This window comes from Pelobates fuscus, chromosome 1 (genome assembly GCF_036172605.1).
Source record: "Pelobates fuscus isolate aPelFus1 chromosome 1, aPelFus1.pri, whole genome shotgun sequence".
Classification (NCBI taxonomy): domain Eukaryota; kingdom Metazoa; phylum Chordata; class Amphibia; order Anura; family Pelobatidae; genus Pelobates; species Pelobates fuscus.
The window spans coordinates 95850187-95871384 of NC_086317.1; the positions used below are offsets into that span (position 1 = coordinate 95850187).

General features: G+C 42.5%; 1 protein-coding gene across 1 annotated transcript in view; it reads right to left on the reverse strand.

Moving 5' to 3' along the window:
- Window positions 1-914: 914 nt before the first annotated feature.
- The window catches only part of LOC134590500 (uncharacterized), a 49921-nt gene continuing 29637 nt past the window's right edge, over window positions 915-21198 (reverse strand). Inside the window, exons 3-6 of the mRNA XM_063444408.1 lie at window positions 6586-6888; window positions 2508-2652; window positions 1087-1135; window positions 915-992 (exon numbers count right to left, since the gene is read on the reverse strand). Of these exons, the coding sequence (XP_063300478.1) occupies window positions 915-992; window positions 1087-1135; window positions 2508-2652; window positions 6586-6888 (575 nt within the window). The remainder of the gene's footprint in view (window positions 993-1086; window positions 1136-2507; window positions 2653-6585; window positions 6889-21198) is intronic.

Genomic DNA, 21198 nt, shown 5'->3' on the forward strand with positions numbered 1-21198 from the left:
GGAAGGGGGGGGGCAACTTGTGGTCTTGCTATGTGAGAAGTGTTTATGGTGAGGCTCTATTGTGTGTGTGTGTGGGGGGGGGGTTGTTTGTGTGAGTATGAGAGTTACTGTCTTTGGGTGGGGCCTGTACCTAAGGGTTCCTGTGTGCTTGTGATTTTGACTGACAGGGTGGTTGTGACACAGTAAGTGTGACATGGTGACTTGTATGTGAGGAGTAAGTGTGGCGGGTGAAGTGGCATGGTGACTCTGTTAGGAATTAAAGTGTGGGTTAACGTGACATGGTGACTTTATGGGGGATGATGTGACAGGGTGACTGAGTATGTGTTTGGGTGTTGATTTGACAAGTTGGCTGAGTGTGTGTAGGGGGATGGTGGCTTTGACAGAGCTCACAGTCAACCCCTTACAATTTCCCATCATGAAATACCTATGTAATGGGTAGATCACATGGGCACTGTAACAACAGATGGACTGTTTCAGGTATCCAACAGTCTTCATGACTTCACATATATACTTTGGCTGCAGGAGTTAATTGCATGTCATTCATACAGAAACCTCTCCCACAGTTACCTGAGAGAGGCTATACAACCTTTCCAGTCTCCTGCTGGAAGTAATGAGGATTGCCTAGCATCCCTGCTCTGGTACTTCTCTTAACCCTCAAATGTCTTCCACCTCTGCAACAGGAGAAGATGCTGACTGCCACCTCTAGAATGTGAGCTCATTGAGCAGGGCCCTTTACCTCTCTGTTCCTGTACATCCAGTAGTCTGGTTACAATTACATGTCTGTTAGTCCACCCATTGTACAGCGCTACGGAATCTGATGGCACTATATAAATAATAAAATAATTATAATCTAGCTCTTTAAATTATTTTAGTTTCATTAGACCTATGTTTTTCCATGTGATTACTGTGTTAACTTAATGACTAAAGAACCTTTTGTATTGGAAGGAGACATTCTGCGATAAATGTGGAAGGTATGCTTTATAAAGATATTCCTATTGAACAAGAAGAAAATGAAATGCATACATCTTAAATGGTCAACTTACTTTTTTTGTACTTACAGCAAATGTGGACCGCTGTCAATATTACCAATTCAATTGCAGGCAGAGACCATCTTAATGATGCCCAGGACTCCATTCTTATGCATCAACAGAAAACAAACAAGACAAGAATTAAGTGAGTTGAACAACCAGAGAATGTGTTTTAATTTAATCTGTCTAGAGCAGGATAGGCAATCTTTGGCACTCCAGAGTTTGTGAACTCCATCTCCCATAATGCTCTTACAGCCATCTTACAGCCATAACGCAGGCAAAGCATCAAGTGAGATGTAGTTCACAACATCTGCAGTGCCGAAGGTTGTCAACCCATGGTCTAGAGTTTAATCGTTGGCGGAACAAACTGGAAATGATCTAGGGTAACATTTTCAACTGTCACAATCAATTTTAAAGGAAACTTGTTTGCTTAGCAGAACACAGAAACATGTTGCTGTATGCAGTGTGCTGTTATTATGGATGTTGTAACTGGGAAGATGTAGGTTAGACCCAGATATTCTTCTTTCTTAGATGTATTATTCTAATACATGATGTCTTAATGTCCTGATGTGAGTTTGAGATGGAGGGTTTGTGAATCAAATTGCTTTCAGATCCCTTTAAAAAAACTCTTTCAGACCACCTCCAAATGTGCAGTATGGTTGACTCCCAGCGATCTGCGGTGCATAGCTTAGATACTGTTGGTCAATTTCCAAATTTCTCTGCTTGAATGGCATCCAGCCTAAGCCACCGCAGATGCGTGTGTGTGTGTGTGTGTGTACATGGATGTAAAGTGTTCACACTGACTTGGCCTTATCCTGGCATGTTTTTTTCTTCTTAGGGTCCGCTAAAATCACCTATTTTACTTTAGCTACCTAGGACTAGCCAGCAATGCTAAGGACACTACTCCCAGTCAAATGACCTCGATCTAGTGCACACAATGACCTATAGTTTGATATCCATGACATTGGACATGTTTGTCTGCTACAATAACCAATTAAGAGTGAGAAAACAGGTTTATTAATATAAAGGTAGCATTATTAAGGTTATTTTTAATTATACATTACTGCCAATGTGAAGCAGAGTGGTGCATACCCATTCCTGACTATTAAGCAGAAGCAAACTCAGAATTTGGTTTTGGGTTTTTGTTTTATGGATTTTACATAAGTATCCATACTATTCTATTTGGAATCTACCATCCAATAGTTTCAATAAGCATCAGGCAAGATGTGACCTGCTTTAACATTTTACTGGTTAGCACTGTATTGATTACAAGGTCTAACCAAATCTTATCTTTGGTCCTCAACAAAACACTTGCACTCGTGATCATTTTTGTGACCTACCATTTTAGACAAAGTCGATTTTTGTCCTACACAAAGCAATGATCAATTGTACAAAAAGGGGGAAAATGTGTTGTCCAGCCATAATAGAGGTAAATGTAACCATTAACAAAACTGTCATAATATTAACGGTGAACTATACCTATTGTACAAAGACAATTCTACTGATACATTGGTGGACATTTCTTGAAAAGTAGTGGCAGCACAACTAGTGGTCACTTCTTGAATTGCTGTGGTGATTCCTGGCATTATTGTAGTTGGCAGAGGACAACTGTAGTTATCATGATCTGAAACAAATTTTGGTGTAGATTAGTTCAGTTTTTTTCATATTTAGACATAAGTAACATTCCGTTTAGTATGTTTAGATATAAGTATCACTATTATTGACCAATGGTTTTTAATTGCCAAGATGTGTTTCATTTAACCCCTTCCCAACATTAGGATGTTCCATGCTACCCTTTACAGAGTGGGTGTTAAAGGACCACTATAGTGCCAGGAAAACATACTCGTTTTCCTGGCACTATAGTCCCCTGAGGGTGCCCCCTTGCTCAGGGTCCCCCTCCCGCCGGGCTGGATGGAGAGGAAGGGGTTAACCTAACCTCTTTCTCCAGTGCCGGGCAGGGGACTCTCCTCCTCCTCTCCTCCTCCATAGCGACGTCATCGGCTGAATGCGCATGCGCGGCAGGAGCCGCGCGTGCATTCGGCCAGTCCATAGGAAAGCATTCTCAATGCTTTCCTATGGACGCTGGCGTCTTCTCACTGTGAAAATCACAGTGAGTAGCGCGGAAGCGCCTCTAGCGGCTGTCAATGAGTCAGCCACTAGAGGCTGGATTAACCCATTTATAAACATAGCAGTTTCTCTGAACTGCTATGTTTATAGAAAAAAAGCTAATCCTAGCTGGACCTGGCACCCAGACCACTTCATTAAGCTGAAGTGGTCTGGGTGCCTATAGTGGTCCTTTAACACTGTTATGACAGCATTGGATGTCCTGCACTTGTGGCATGATTAGGGTTAAATTCCTGCTTACACCAGGGAGTTACAGGTATCCGTCAATAACTGGGTCTCAATTTTTAGTGGCCCGAGACTTATAGTTGAGCTGTTTGCAGTGCTCCACGTGAGCGCTACATGCAGCTCTTTATTTGGGGATTTAAATCCCCATAGACGGTAATTTAGTTTGAGCAGGGTTAAATCCAAATAGATACCTGGGGCTTCCCTCTGTCAGCTGGGGCCATTTTTATTTATCCAAGACTGACAGATGCACTATATGCAGAGGTTGCAAGTCAGTGCAGCATGTACCTCTTTAAAAGGGCTTTCTAGGCAGCCAGAACACTTATTGTCAATGACATAGTCTGGATGCCATGTCCCCCCAATTTAACCCTATTAGGTTCTGCAGGAACTGCAATGATTTTAACCCCTTAAGGACACATGACATGTCTGACACGTCATGATTCCCTTTTATTCCAGAAGTTTGGTCCTTAAGGGGTTAAGGTTGACCTGTCTCGAGTGCCTGTCATACTGACAACAAATGGAGACTCTTCCGCAAAATAGTGGAGTAAAACTTCACTATTTCAATCAGATGGCCTCACAAAGCCCATCTAATTGGCGCACAATGACGTTTCCTATGGGAAAGTATTGGATTGGCTGAGAGCTTCTCTGAGGAGACAGGGTAAATAAAATCAGTTTTACCCTTGACAAGGGCCCAGTAATTTAAACAGTGACTAGGGCACTATGGTGTTAGGAATACACACTTATTTTCATAACTCTAGTTCCTTTAAATGTGGAATAGATCCCTATAGACACCAATGAAGTGTGATCAGGGTAAAATCCCTGCTCACATCAATGGATACCTGGGGCTTCCCTCTGTAAGCTGGGGCCATTTTTAACCCAAGGCCCCAGAATAACCAATAAGCTGTGTATGGCATAACAATCCTCCTAGGTGAGTCCTACACTAACAATTCACCTTGCTGTCTTCATATATAAGGTAACAATCTCTATCCCCTATACACTTATTAATCCTTAATAGAGAACACATGGGGTGGGTGGCAGCACTGTAACATGGCTGGCATATTAGAAAATCCACCCCCATTTTTTAAATTTTATTCACAGGTAATGTGTTAGGAATACATATAGGATATTAAAAGAATACCTTTTGTCTCCTTTAAAAACCAACATATAATATGCATAGGCAGTGGCGTACTAATGACGGTGCGGGGGGGGGGGGCTGTCCGCCCTGAGTGTCACTCACTGGGGGGTGCCATGACTGCCAGTGTCAACTCACCCCCATCCATTCTTATAGTGCGGGCCCGCAATATACTAGTACAGTTATGTAGAGGAGTGGAGGAGGAGTGTTGAAGGGCGCCGGCGCCGCATATCCGCCTTCATGGACCTCCAGTAGCGGAAGGATCCTCTTATGTGAGGGCGGCACTGCAGGCATTAGTGAGGCTTGAGCAGAGAGCAGCAATCTCCACTGTTTGAGTCAGCTATAATTGTGAGTAGAAAATGTAAGGGGTGTATGAATTTTATGTGAAGGGGAGGTGCATTCATTTTATGTAATGGTTTGCAGGGCTTTTTGTGAAGGGGAGGTGCATTTCTTTATGGAAGTGGGGTGGAGGCATTCACTTGTGAAGGGTTGGTGTATTCATATATGGAAGGGGATTGCAGGGTTTTATTTGTAAAGGGCGGGTGAATTTAATGTAAGAGGGTGCAGGGTATGTGAATGGGGGGTGGTGTATGAATTTTATGTAAGGGTGCAGGGTTTTATTTATGAAGGCGTGCAGGGTTTTTGTGGAAGGGAGGTGCATTCATTTTATGGAAGGGGGTGCAGGGTTTTTGTAAAGGGTGGGTGCAGAAGTTTAAATATTCTTGAAAACATTTTAAAAAGATGTGGGTATTTTGTAAATTTTAAAGACAGGGGGAGGGAAGAGGGGTGCCATACACATGATCCGCCCCAGGTGCCAAATGCTCTAGGTGCGCCCCTGTGCATAGGGCACTTCAAAATAAATGCTTAAATTATGGTGGAACAAACACAAATTCTAGATTTCAGGACTTGGATAATTACTTGCGTGCTTAAGGGGTTAAATCAAATACTGACAAACAAACAATGTAATGTGACAAAATTCTAGATAGGTTTTCTTGAAGTGCTCTAAGATCTAGGCATCTTATAATAGTGACCTCCAAAATATATATATATATATATATATTTTCTTTCTCATTTTCTTTTAGTATACAAGTTGTCATGCCATGGGCAGCCCAAAACCAAAATACACCACTGGCTCTAATACAGACCACTGATTCACATTTCAAATAGCTTGTTCCAATCTAGCATTAACATTTCTAACAATTAGTTCATCTTTAAATATTCTTATGATATTGTTTATTTATCATACCAAGAACAAATTATGAACACTAAATAAAATGAGTTTAGAGTCTAATTTATTTGTCAGAAAAAAGTACAGTAGGTTTTAAGAGATCTACCTGCAGCAATGTAATTAAATATTATCTAGTCTAATGAAGTTGTGTTGGACAAAATGGGCCTTTAGAACCACATTTTACTTAAAGGAACACTATAGGGTCATGAACACAAACATGTATTACTGACCCTATAGTGTAAAACTAACTATTTAGCCCCCTGACTCCCCTTTGCCCCCATAAATATAGTAAAATATGCCTTATTTCCAAAGCCACACAGGTCTGCCGATGTTGGCACCGCCCCTAATCCGTCTCCTTGGCTGACATCATAAGAATTGATTACCTCAGCCAATCACAATGCTTTCCCATAGGAAAGCATTGGATTGGGTGAGATTGTCAATTCTGTTGATCTCAGCCAAGAAGGCGAAGCAGTGGGGTGGAGCTAAACTCTGACCAATCAGCATCTTCTCATAGAGATGCATTAAATCAATAAGGCAAGTTCAGCATCTCCATGCAGAGCATCAATGCTGAACACTGTGCATTAAAATGCCTGCAGGGACTGAATATACTCACCAGAACAACTACAATAAGCTGTAGTTGTGTTCTGGTGACTATAGTGTCCCTCTAAGATTCAGCCAGGAAATGTACTGGTTAACATTTCATGCCATGGGAATGCAGCTGACATGTCATTCTTTAAAATGTTACCTTTTCCTAAGAAAAAATGTATTTTAACAAAACACATGCAGCCTGATTTCTTTCCACTGAGACCCTATAAAGTGTATTTAGGACAGACATGTTGATTGAGATGTACCTTGCAGTATTATGATGTACTTGCAAATATTGTCAGTTGAATCCAATAACTGAGCTCTAATGACACTGCTGAATATCTTACTCTTGTTGTTAGAGGCTTCACAGTAATATTCATCTGCCTGTGTAAGTTTGTCACATTGTATCTTCAATGTGTTGGAACCAATAACAACCCTATTTTTCTGGTTGTACCATGAATAATTCAGGTGGCGGCCAGTAGTGGATCTGCAATCAATGCTCACAGGAAGTCCTAAACAAGAATCTCTTGGATTACCAATGAAGGCGACCACTGGCTCTGAAACAGTTTCTGAAGAGAAACAAAAACAAAAAAACATGTTGAGATTACCTGTTGCTAAATCGTGAGAAAAAGACAGTATTTTTTTGTGAACATTGAGATTTTATATATGTATATATACACACCACAATATTTATACCAAAAGATAAAAACAAACCAATACAACAGAAATATCTGAACATATTCAGAATTTTTGGGAGCAGCAGAACTTTATTTATATAACAAGTGAAGACAGCAGATTGCAATGGACACCATTACATTGCTTTGCAGATTAAGGTCAGAGCTTTAAAAAATAGATAAATACTGTAAATAAATAAATAAATATTCTATAGCTCGCAAGAGCACTGGCTTTTAATGAACAGTTGGCACAACACTTATAAAATTTTTTGTTATACTGCACATTATAACTGTGACAACATGATATACAGGGTAAAAATGCTATTTCAACGTTTAATAGACTTACCCAGTATGTAAGGACGACACGTTTCTTGCAAAGTCATCAGGACTTTGGAGGAGGTTCTAACTACGTTTAATTAATTAATTGACTAAGAAAAAAAAAAAGTTTTTTTTGGCAAGTGAATTTTTAGTGCAGGGTCATTTTGTGTTCACAGACTATTCGGTTTTAAAAAGCTGTTCTTTATCTCACAATATGAGCGGCCTTGTAATTTCTATGCACACTAAAAGTTGGCTTTTAAATGTTATTGTTTTAACTTTAATAATATTTCATAGTTAATAAAGAGAATAAAGTAATTTGCAGAAAGTATATTATTTGTAAAATATTTGATTTATCTAACTGTTCACTGATCTCTCAAGTCTCGGTCTGGTGTTCCAACTGTTTTTCTTACAATACGTCGTGAGTTTATAGCCACAACTGCGTATTGCTTTGTGGAAACAAATGAAAGCCTGGCATTGAAATACGTGTATGGACATGCTTATAACAAAGCTTGGTCCCTCTCCTCATATAGTTGATCATTAACAGGCACTTTGATGCAATGTGTCTACCAACGCTATTCTGTTAAAATGGTCATTGGATCACAAAAACATACCCTGTCTCTCAGTCATGATGCAGAGTTTTTGCTTGCAAGGATAACCAAACCTAATCCACTTGGTTATCCACATAAATACTCCTATAATTAACCCCTCGTTAGAGGGGTTAATTATATGATAACCATTGAAAGTAATACGCTGGTTGTTCTTCCTGTAACGGAAAGCAACACTTGCCCTATAAGCCTATTCATGGCTAGAACAAGCTCATATAAATAGAGGTAATGTACTTCTAACTCCTGAATAGGAATATTGGTGGCCAAATATGGGAAATACTGTAGTTCTTGTCTTTAGTAATTGTAAGCATTTGCTTATAACTAGGCCACATTATTGATGTACTGTTTATTGAAATATCAATACCTAATGTACTTTTTGAATTACTTTATATTGGACATTTGCCCACATGTCATGGTTATAAATATGTTTTTGTATATCAAGGAAAAGAAAGGCTGCGCCAAATGACAATAAAAAAGTAAATACAAAAGTAAATATACGAGTAAAAAATTAATAAAAATTAATAAAAATTGTCCCAATAAATATCAGAGGATAAGTTGACTAACTTTTCCACAGATTCCACTGGTAGGGTATATTCTCTGTTTATAGTAGTTCTGACCGTCTCGTGATATGGAAAACACAAGAAGACACAATCGTGTGGAGTGTAAAAGCTGAATAGTAATAAATTAAATAATAAATATTACACTCACATTTAAATGAGCTATAGCCAGCTAAGGTGTAACAGGCATACAGCGTAATAATCCCTGCTTGTAGGATATATGGGTGCTCTTTCCGGAAAATGATGATGTCCAACTCTCAGAAGAAGGGGGAAAATAAAAACAGCAAATAGTGTTCTCTGATAATACGATGGAATAGTTGATAAAAATTAGATAAAATATACTCACAAGTGGAGTGCAGATATCGCTGCATTCTGGATATAGCGTAGGTGGTATAATCCCCACCTCAGGATAAGTAGATAAGTCAAATGCCAGGGAAAGGATAAATAAAATAAATATGTGTATACAAAAATATATATAGTGGCACAGTAATATAGCCAAAATTATTTATTATATAAAATACACAATATTTAAAACCATTAACGCGTTTCACCACTAGGGTTTTATCAAAATGGAATAATTTTAAAACCTGGCAAATGTACAGTATATATAGGAGCATTGGTACTTTAAAATATGGCGCCAAAATTACATAATCAATTAATAGCCAATCAGAGTCATGCATTAGACATATAAAAAATAAAACTTACAATAAGGGGTAAATAGAAATATTTATAGTATATTTATAGTACAACTGTTGCATATCTTAATAATTTTAGATAGGATGAGATAAAAACCGAAGCTTTAAACTTGATTAATAATGTATTATAAAAATATGGCGCGTCACGTGACTCGCATAGCACTATGGGAAATGTAGTGCGTGCGTCACGTGACTGGCGCCAGCAGGATATGCAGTAATGGAGAGAGGGGAGGGGAGCTTGTCCTCATCAAGGGTATGGGCGTGTGGCCGTTCTATTGGGGCGGGTTTATGTTCTACCATGTGACCCGCGACGAACATGGAAGTGTAGTGCGCGGGTCACGTGGTGGCGCATTGATGCATGGGAAATGTAGTTAAAAAACGTCCGATCGCCATTATAGGCATCAGGACAGAAAGAGGGGGGAGAAGAGAAGAACCAATTGATTAAACATGGAGCAACCAGTATATAGTCAAATAAAACATACATATAATGGTATTTACCAATGAATGAATTACTGAATGTCAGAAAGCATGAGGTTTAGAGGCCATTTTGGTTGTGGGCATATAGAAAATAAAATACATAGAATTATGTTAAGAGAATAAAATAATAAAAAGTAAAAGTATGTATAATAAAAAATATATAAAAAATATATATAATAAAAAATATGAAAATAAAAAACAAACATATAATGGTACAGAACATAATAAAACAGCATATATAAAGAGAATGCGGTCAAATTGGGGGTATCCTAGACTATAATGCCGTAGGTAACAACTATGAATAGGATAGCCCCAATGTGACAGCTGAAAGAACTAAATCCAGAATAACATAAAATAAATGGATAAAAACAATGATGGTATTATAAAAAGTTAAATACATCAAAATCAATATTCAAGCCTTGGGGTGCTAGGGTCTGTAGGTTGAATACCCACTCCATTTCGGATCTACCTAAGATATTTTTAATATTACCACCTCTCCAAGGGACTTTACATTTTTTTAATTCCAATACATTTGAGAAATTTGGGGTCCGGATTGTGTTTAATAAAGTGCTTAGACACGGAATGGTTTAGATAACCATTTTTTATATTTCTACAGTGTTCTGCTAATCTTGTTTTGAGGCACCTTGTGGCCATACCCACATATTGGAGGCCACAAGGGCACTCCAATAGGTAGATTACATTGGTAGTGCTACATCTGATAAAATCTTTTATGGTATAACTTTTATTGGTTATGTTAGATTTAAACCTGGTAACTTTGGAATGTGTGGAGGGGTCGGTACTCTTACACACAATACAGCGTTTGCATTTGTAAAAACCTGTTGCTCCATCTAAAAAAGTTTGTTGAGTGTTTTTAGTTTCTCTAGTGTAGTTATTCGTTAGAATAGATCTAAAATGAGGTGCACCTCTAAAAACAATTTTGGGTTGTGTGGGTAATATATCTTTAAGGAGGTCATCTTGTCTCAGAAGGTGCCAATGTTTTTTTTTTTTTTTTTTTTTTTTTTTTTTCCTTTTATTTTATCACAGTATAAAGTGCGTGTTTTTTTTGTTTGGTTTGTTTTTTAATCCATGTTTAATGGTGGCTCGGTAAAGACCCTTGCTCTGCTGGTCCTTTTTTTTTTTTTTTTTTTATAATTCTTTATTTTTGTAGTGCAAGGATGAACAGACATGTTGAAGAGGACATGGATTATTATTGCATTAAATTTACATCAATACAATATTGCTTATCTTGTTGTGGTGCGTGGTAGCATTGCACTCTTTTTTTTGGTTAACTTGTGTGAATATTAAAAAGAGTTCACTTTTGCAGTGGGTTGGTTGTCAGGGTTCTCACATGCTGTAGTAGTTCCGAAGGTAGGTCAGGTGAGGTAGGGTGGGCTTTGTGCCAAGTTCGTTGTCTAGGGAGGGGTCTAAGCTTGATCTGTGTGGTAAATACCGTGTTCAAAGGGGCTATGAGGTGTGCCTCGGGTTGTGTCGGGTAAGACTTTTCGGCCTTGTCGGGTCTAGTCCCGTTTTGCGTGATTGGTTGTCTAGGTGGGTACCTTGCAGGGAAAGGGAGAGTTTGGGGATTGCTTCCTACGTCCGTGTAGACGGAGACTGTATGCTGTCAGCCCTGGAGTGGGGGAAGTCCCTTTTATGTCATTAGAGTAAGCCCGTCCTGTTTTACCTTTCTCTTCCCTCTGGGCCCTCTGTTCTCCGGATGGTCTATTGGCAGGTGTGAAAACTCGGGAGGTCGGTCTTGTGGCCTCCGGAGGGAGGGGGTGGGTTGCACCCGTGTGCGGTGGGGCCTAGGGGTAGATCTCGGTGGTAGTGTGTATGCGGGTTTGTGGGTAGGAGTGCAACCCTCCTCTACCTGTACCTCGGTTTCCTGTACTTATGTGGTGGAGAGTGACTGTTTGAGTGTTGCAGGCGTGGTCATGTGTGCGTTTCCCCATAACCCTGGAGTGGGGGGGGGGGGGGTGGAGGGGTTGTCGGGTGCTTTTTGTGAGTACCGTGGTAGGGTAACAATAAAACAATTGTATCAGCCAGATATAACAAAATAAGCTAAACAGAGTAAAATTACTAGTAACTGAAGTAAGAAAGAAACTGTTCATCTATGGCTCAGTCCCTTATTTGAGCATGAGCTGGGTCAGAGTTGTCCCCTATTCAGGTCTCCGATGAGGGGTTGCTCCACTGTCGCGGAACAAAGGGGGTCACCGTGTCGGGGTTCCATGTTCCTTGCGTGGTGGCGCCCGGGGTGCTGTGGACAGGTGCTTCCATGCCTAGTGCTGTGTAGAGTGCCTGCGCCTCCGTGGGTGCCTGGATTACGTGGGTGGCTCCATTTTGGGTGACGAGTAGGGTGCCTTGTGTTCCCCAGCGGTACGGCACTCCCTTGTTCCGGAGGTGAGTGGTGATGGGGCCCATTTGTCTGCGCCACTGCAGTGTTGCTCTTGTTAGGTCTTGAAAGAAGTTTAGTGAGGCGTCTTCAAACTGCAGTGGGGTTTTGCCTCGTATTGCCGCCATGATAAGGCCTTTGTCGGTTGCTGAGACGCATCGGATGATTACGTCCCTCGGCTCAGGGGCGGAGGACCTGGTAACGCTGGTGAGTCGGAAAATGCCATCCAGCGTGATTTTCTTGGCTACCGCTGATGGGAGTAGAGCTGCCAGTAGCCTCCTGACATAGTGTGGGAGTTCTTCAGCTTCCACTGCCGCTGGAATGCCTCTTATTTTTATATTGTTCCGTCGTAGTTGGTCTTCGAGGTTTGTCAGCCGTTGTTGCAGTGCCTGGTGGTGGTTGTTGAGCTGTTGTATTGGGGTCTTGAGACGGGACATTTCTGTTTGCACATCCTGGATGTTTCCCTCCATGGCCTGGATGCGATCTGTGTTCGCCTGTATTTCCGTGCGTACACGTGCAAGGTCGGCAGCCATCATTTTGTGGAGGTCTGCGAGGAGTAATTTAAGGTCACCTTTAGTGGTCGGTGCCATGCTGTCCTCTTGCTGTAAGCTGAGGGATGTCTCAGGGCGGGGTGATTGCCCGGTGTCCCTGTCTCCGCTCCCGGTTTGTGGAAGTGGAGTCGTTGTGGTGTAGGCGGCCTCCATTGTTGGTGTCTTTGGGGCTGCGGGTTTTTGGAGCATAACTCCTATGTCCCTGTCAGGTTTTTGAGTCCGTCGTTTCATTGTGGGGTCGTCTGGAAGCGGGGATGACCAGAGCTGCTCCGGGGAGTCTGTGCTGTGTACTCCAATGAGGGAGTTGAGGAAGGAGTTTAGGCCTTGAGGCGTCTGATGGTGGTAGGCCCCAGATCTGCGCTTCTGCCTGTTTTTCCCCGGGGTGTACTGAAAGGGCATCTGTCGATGTGGGATGAAGCCCTGAGTTCAGTTTTAGTATTTTTGTAGTTGGATGGCGTGTCGGGTAGGGGATATTTGGTAGATTTTGTCGGGCCTGCAAGGAGCTCAAAGAAATGGCGACCGTTCAGTTTCATGCGTTGGCCACGCCCCGCCAATGTTTTTTAATTGTTTTTTCAATAAAACCACTTTTGTTATTATAGTTAAAAATTATAGGAAGGGTAGGGGCTTCTGAACAATTTTTGTCCTTATAGGTTAAAAGGTTTTCTCTATATTTATTTCTCACTGTTTCTATGGTATTGTCTAACTGTGTGGGTGAGTAATTTTTTTCTATACATTTTTTTTTTTAGAAGCAGCGATTGTTCATTAAAATCATCAATGTGAGAGCAATTGCGACGTATTCGTAAAAATTGGCTTTTAGGAGCACTCTCAAGCCAGGGCTTGTAATGACAGCTAGTCTGGTCAATTGCTGTATTGGTACATACTTTTAAAAAAAATTTTTTGGTGTGTATTGTTCCTTCTTTAATAAAAATGCTTAGATCTAAAAAATTAATAATTTTTTTGCTATATTCGCAAGCCAGGACAATCCCTCTATTATTAGAATTAAGATGTGATATAAAGGAATTAAGTGAATCTTCCGAACCCTTCCATATAAAAAACAAATCATCAATGTATCTAAAATAGGAGACCAGGTTTTGCTCCCAGGTATGCCGTCCCCAAATGGCACTGGATTCCCAATCCGCCATAAAGAGGTCTATGAAGGTTTGAGGGCCACGGTTAGAGCTTCTATGGTCAAGGGCTGTTCTAGCTCTTCCTTCATCTCCGCCGTGAGTTTACTTCTGGCATGGCGCGATAGGCGCAATATTCTATGTTGACGCTGGGCAGCTGTGTGGTCCCAGGTATTGGGGGCTAGGTTATACAGGCCTGTGTAGTACACCCGAAAAGCCTGTAGGATTTTGGCTGGGAGTGTGTATATTTGGCGTTGTCTCTGTCACTGTTGTAGGGTGCGTGAAAGGAGTCTGACGCATTTTTTTGGAGTATTCGTAGTAGTGTCTGTTGGATTTTCAGATTGTATGGAGGAGTTTCTGGGAGAGTAGGCCCTTTAGCTCATTAGGCCCTTTAGTCGTTGCCCGTTTCTGGAGGGTCTCTAGCGTTGCTATTTTGTGTGTTAGTTCTGTCATGTGTTTGGTAAAGTCTTTTTTGAGTTGAGTGCAGAGTTTGATGAAATGTCCTCAGATTATGCATTTGTGTGCTCCCCACACCGTCAGCAGGGCCACATCAGGTGTTGCGTTGGTTGCAAAGTATCCGGTAAGTGTTTGTGTGTTTGCGTTATGGACTCTATATCTCTCAGCGTGTTTTCGTTGAAATTTCCATTGTTTGATGTGAGGCGTGGTCCGACTCTCCCTGAATCCCTATGGAAGATGAGATCAGGAGAGGGAGGAATTCCTGTGCCAGGAAAATATAGTCAATTCTACTGTATCGGTTACGCAGAATAGCATGTGTGGTCTCTAGCGTCTGGGTGCGCCACCCTCCAGCAATCAGCTAACCCCATTCTGTTAAGGGCTTGCTTGGCCCAGCATATACAGTGTGCTATGATGGTGCTTATACCTCTAGAAGAGTCCATTTGGGGGTCTAGTGGTAGGTTGAGATCTCCGGATAGCACTAGGAGGCCCTCCCTAAACTTTTCCAGGAGGGACAATGTTTTTGCTATGGACAAATATTTTCCCTTATTGGGGCAGTAGGCTGTGGCAAAGGTATATCTCTGTTCTGCTATTGTGCCATTCACAAACAGATATAAACCTGCGTTGCTAGGCATTGGAATGGGACCGTCTGTGCGATAAGAATCACCACTCCTGAGCGTTTTGCACCGAGGTGATTCGCGTAAAGCCTAGGGAAGTGTCTGATATTAATCGTGGTTAAAAATAAAGGGGGGGCAAGGGTATGGAGTGGATAGAGATAGAGATAGAGGGAGGGGAGGGGGGTTACCAGTTGGGTTGGTTACCAGTTGATGGGGAATGGGGGGGGGAGTATTGGTATTTATGTGTATCTTGAGGCAAGGTTGACCCTGGGTCGTTTAAGATTTTTGCTTGGGTGCAGCCCACTGGAGGTTTGCACTACACCCTCACTCTGACCAAACGTACAGGGGGGATTATCTGTGTCTTATGCATTAACAACATAAGAAGCCGGGTCAGATTAAGAGCCCAATGAGCCTGGTGCTGACATTTATGATGGGGCCTAATTACAGAATCTTATCGACTAAAAACACTAAAACAGTCATACCTCTCAAGCGTCATGTATCTGATGGAGTTGGTGTTGGAGGGAAACTCAAAGGATGCAGCTATAAGAAAACACATACTCTATGCTAATCTCTCTCTAATTTATGCTTTCATCTTTCAAGTAAATCCATACCCCCTAACAGCAGTGTCCAGTGAAGCAGGAGGTCAATGGGCGGGGTAAAAGGGTGGGTCACTGACGCGAATCACGTGACCAGAACTGCCAAAATGGGCGAACATGCCCAAAAAGGGGGCATGTCTGTCCAAAGAATTGGAAGGCCTGCCTGGCATCAGTGTCCTTATGCATCACAGTGTCAGTGTCCCCATGTCGCATAGTCTCCCAGTGTCTGTGTCCCCATTTCTCCCAGTGTCCCGTGTCACTAGGATACTAGAAGACACTGAGAGACATGGGGACACAGAGACCCAGGACACTGAGAAACTTGGGGACACTGGGAGACATGGGGACATTTGTGGATCCAGACATGGGGACACTGGGAGAAATGGGGTAGCAGACACTAGGGACACAGAGACACTAGGGACACAGATACTGGGAGACATGGGGAAACAGACATTTGGGGAAATTAAGACACTAGGGACACTGAAAGACATTGGAACACAGAGACTGGGAGACTATGGGACATTGGGAGACATGGGGACACAGACACTAGGAACACTGGCTGGAAGGCATGGTGACACAAACACTTGGGGGCACTGGGAGATATGGGGGCAATTGTGGACATAGACATGGGGACAATGGGAGATGTGAGGATACTGACATGGGGACATGGGGACACAGACATTTTGGGACACAGAGACATGGGGACACTGAGACACTGGGAGACTAGGGGACACTGGGAGCCATGGGAACAATGAGACACTAGGGACACTGGCTGGGAGACATGGGTACACTGTGTCCCTAGTGTCTCCATGTCTCCCTATGTCTCACAGCATCCCCACGTGTATCAGTGTCCCCATGTCTCACAGTGTCCCCTAGTGTAACATGTTTCCCCTAGTGACTCCATGTCTCCCTGCTGCCTTTCCCTCCATCCTTCATTTACCTGAGCTGTAGTATGTTTCTGCAGGCTAGGAGCTGCTGTCTAGACTCTCTGTGCTGTGTAGCTGCTCCCCCGCGGATCAGTGAGTAGAGAGAGGCAGGGAGATGCTGTAACTTCCCATCCCTGCCTCTCTCCATACACAGTGACCCCTACTGGCCGGTGCTGGTATTTAAGAGTAATCTCTGTTTATACTGAGAAAAATATTTGTATTTGTATTGCCGGTATTACTGCAATACCGTCACAGCCAGGCAGCCTCAAATACCAGCTGTGCCTTAAAATGCGAGTCATGTGGCATACCTAAGAGTAGTGTGTATGTTTAAAAAAAAAAGAAAAAGTTTACTTTTTCTTTTTTTTTTTTTAAATGGGCCTATTCCATGGGCCTCGGCATGGGCCTGGAGCTGCAGCTCCATCAGCCCCTATGTTAAGTCGGCCCTGATGAGAAGCATGAGTGAAGTAGGTTGTTTTGCATATGAAGGTAAAAAGGAAGGAACATTAAGAATCCTTTATATATGGAATAAAAAAAACAAGGCTTTATATATAGTAATAAACTAATGAATAATTGCTCTATTTAAAAGTTATAAGCAACGTCATTTTGCCTTCATATATTCATATCAGAGTGTACTGTATTTTAATGAAATATACAGTTCATACCCTTGAAGAATTGCATAACACATTTATTTTATTTCTTATGGGATTCATATTCAACTGTAGGTTGTAACAGAAAGGCACAATCATAAAACAAAACATGACCACAAAGAAAAATATGAAATGACCCATGTTTAAAAGTCTGCATACCCTTAGTTCTTAATACTGTGTATTGCCTCCTTTAGCATCAATGACAGCGTGCAGTCTTTTGTAATAGTTGTCTATGAGGCCCCTAATTCTAGCAAGGTGCATAGCTGCCCATTCATCTTGTCAAATTGCCTCCAAGACATGCAAAGCCTTTGGTCGTGTTGCATAAACCGCATGTTTGAGATCTCCCCAGAGTGGCTCGATGATACTAAGGTCAGGAGACTGTGATGGCCACTCCAGAACCTTTACTTTTTACTACTGTAAACACTGGAGGGTCAACTTGGCCTTGTGCATAGGGTCACTGTCATGCTGGAAAGTCCAAGCGTCCCATGCGCAGCCTTTGTGCAGAAGAATGCAAATTGTCTGCCAGTATTTTCTGATAACATGCTTCATTCATCTTGCCATCAATTTTCACAAGATTCCCTGTGCCTTTAGAGCTCCGACCCCCAACAAAAACAAGTGAACCACCACCATGCTTCACAGTGGGGATGGTATTCTTTTCACTATAGGCCTTGTTGACCCCTCTCCAAACATAGCACTTTTGGCTGTGACCATAAAGCTCTATTTGGGTCTTTTCACTCCAAATTACAGTGTTCCAGAAGCTGTGAGGTGTGTCAAGGTGTTGTCGGGCATATTGTACCCAGGCTTTTTTGTGGCATTGGTGCAGTAAAAACTTATTTCTGGCAACTCAACCATGCAGCCACCTGAGGCAGTCTTAGTCCTGCAATTTAATTATTGCAGTTTCTCTAAAACTGCAATGATTTACATCACAGGGCTAAGGAGGACAGGGACAAGGCATCCAGACCACATTAATGAGCTGAAGTGGTCTGCATGCCTATGGTGTCCCTTTAACTAGAGAGCATGCAGCACAAATGATATAAACTGTTTATAGCACATAACATTGTTTAGACTATATTATATTAAAGGGATACTATAGACGCAAAACAACTTTAGGTTAATTAAGCAGTTTTGTGTAGATACATGCTCCTGCAGTATCACTGCTCAATTCTCTGCCATTTTGTTGTTCTAGAACAAAAATGGTAATCTTCTCTCCATTAAGCTCCATATACTACCCATCTATTTTCTTACAATTAAGTTTTCTCTTGACTTATTTTTATACCTCTGTTACCCAGGGCCAGATTAAGAGCACACTGGGCCTGGTGCTGACAATTATGATGGGCCTAATTACGGAATCTTATTGACCAAAAACACTAAAACAGTCATACCTCCCAAGCGTCATGTATCTGATAGAGATGGTGCTGGAGGGAAACTCATAGGATGCGGCTATAAGAAAACACATACTCTATTCTAATCTCTCTCTAATTTTTGCTTTCATCTTTCAAGTAAATCCATAACCCCCCTTCCAGTGAAGCAGGAAGTCAATGGGCGGGGTAAAAGGTGGGCCACTGGTGCGAATCACGTGACCAGACCTGCCAAAAGGGGAGAACATGCCCAAAAAGGGGGCATGTCTGTCCAAAGAATTTGAAGGACAGCCTGGCATGAATGCATGTCAGGCTGCCCGCCAATCCTGCAGGCTTTCCAACTAAGGGCATACTATGCAGGCAGCACCCTAAGCTTGACATAAATGCGTCTAATGTTGCGCTCACTCCATGCTTTCTAAGGACTGTCCCCTAGCACTCACATGTCCACTTGTCTCCTTACCTTTTTACTAGCAGGCAGAAGTTCCTGGTATATAGTCTGAAACAGAGAAAAGGTGTATGTAGTGAGTGTAGAAGAAAGGGGACATGCCACAGTGTTAGAGAGACCAGCGTCTGCATTACCTAAACTAATTTTATTGTCAGCCAGTCCACACAAGTTTTGTTCCCATACATCCCTCTTAAGCTTTCAAACTTAAAGGAACACTATAGTCACCATAACAACTACAGCTTATTGTATTTGTTCTGGTAAGTAGAATCATTCCATTCGGGCCTTTTGCAGTAAACACTGTCTTTTCAGAGAAAATAACTCCACTGGCCACTCCTTAGATGGCTGCTAGAGGTGCTTCCTGGGGCAGTACTGCCTAGTGTGCAGCACTGCCATTCAGTGTCTCCACCCTCTGCATGCAGACACTGAACTTTCCTCATACAGATGCATTGATTCAATTTATCTTTATGAGGAGATGCTGATTGGAATTGTGCTGGCTCTGCCCCTGATCTTCCTAGTTGACAGTCTCAGCCAATCCTATGGGGAAGTATTGTAATTTGCTCAGACCACCACTTCTGATGATGTCAGCAGACAGTCAGTTCAGAGGCAGAGCCAGCAGCTGCAGACTTGAATACAAGTTATATTTTACTATACTTAGGCAGGCAAGAAGGGGCCAAGGTGGTGGTTTTAACATAATAGGGTCAGAAATACATGATTGTGTTCCTGACCCTATAGTGCTCCTTTAAGCAAGAGTATGTGAAGAGTAGTTAGGGTTGCCACCTTTCTTGGAAAAAAATACCAGTCTTAATCATTTGTTTAATCACAAGGAGTGACATCAGAGAAAATTCTGTAAAATCACCAACAAACTACTCACAGTTTGATTCTGCTATATAGATGGATTGCTCCCAGTGTCTCAGTCTCGCAAGTCACCCAGTGTCTCAGTGTCCCTATGTATAACAGTGTCAGTGTCCCCATGTCGCCCAGTCCCCTAGTCTCTGTGTCCCCATTTCTCCCAGTGTCCCAATGTCTCAGTGTGTCCCCATGTCACTAGGATACTGGGGACACTGAGAGACATGGGGACACTGAGAGACATGGGGACACTGAGAGACCCGGGGACATAGAGACATGGGGACACTGAGAGACATGGGGACACTGGGAGACATGGGGACACTGAATCATTTAGGGAAACTGGGAGAAATGGGGACACTGAGACAATAGGGACACAGACACTGGGAGACATGGGGACACTGAAACATTTGGGGACACTAAGACACTAGGGACACAGAGACATGGGAACAGACACTGGGAGACTAGGGGACACTGGGAGACTAGGGGACACTGGGACACTGGCTGGGAGACAGACACTTGGGGACAATGGGAGACATGGGGACAGTTGTGGACATAGACATGGGGACACTGGGACATATAGGGACACTGGGAGACATGGGGACACTAGGCACACTGAGACACGAGGGACACAGACACTGGGAGACATGGGGACACCGAAACATTTAGGGCACTAAGACACTAGGGACACAGACATAGGGACACTGGGAGACATAGGGACACTGGGAGACTAGGGGGACACTGGCTGGGAGACAGACACTTGGAGACACTGGGAGACATGGGGACAGTTCTGGACATAGACATGGGGACACTGGGACATATAGGGACACTGGGACACATGGGGACACTAGGAACACTGAGAGACATGGGACACTGGATGGGGGAAATGGGGACACTGGGAGAAATGGGGACATAGTGTCTCCGTGTCCCAATGTCTCAGTGTCTCCCAATGTCCCTATGGCTCACAGCATCCCCATGTGTCCCCTAGTGTCTCAGTGTCCCCATGTTTTCCAGTGACCCCTACTGGCCGGTGCTGGTATTGCAGAGTAATCTCCATTTATTCTGAGAAAAATACCTGTATTTATACCTGTAATTTGTATTGCCAGTATTACTGCAATACTGGCACGGCCAGGCAGCCTCAAATACCAGTCAGGTGGCAAACCAGTAAAATACCAGTCAGATGGCAAACCTAAGAGTAGTGTGTGTAAAAAAAAATAAATAAAAAAAAAAGTTTTTTTTTTTTTTTTTAATGGGCCTATTCCATGGGCCTGGGCCTGGAGCTGCAGCTCCATCAGCCCCTATGTTAATCCGGCCCTGCTGTTACCATTCATTACCAGATCTTTCTACCTATAAATGAAGAATATTGCTTGGATCTAACTCTTTCTACTGCCATCTTTCTACTGCCATATGTTATGAATATTCCCATACCAGGGGTGGTCTGCCCCAAGTGACAGGATACTGCCCAAGCCAGGGCCACTAGCATAGAGGGCATTGTAGGGTGCAGATTCATAACACCATTCTTCTGATGATTAAATGTATGGCGAATGGCATAATGTTGCATGACTGCCAAATGACATGTAACCAACCATCCCAAGTCACAAACCCCG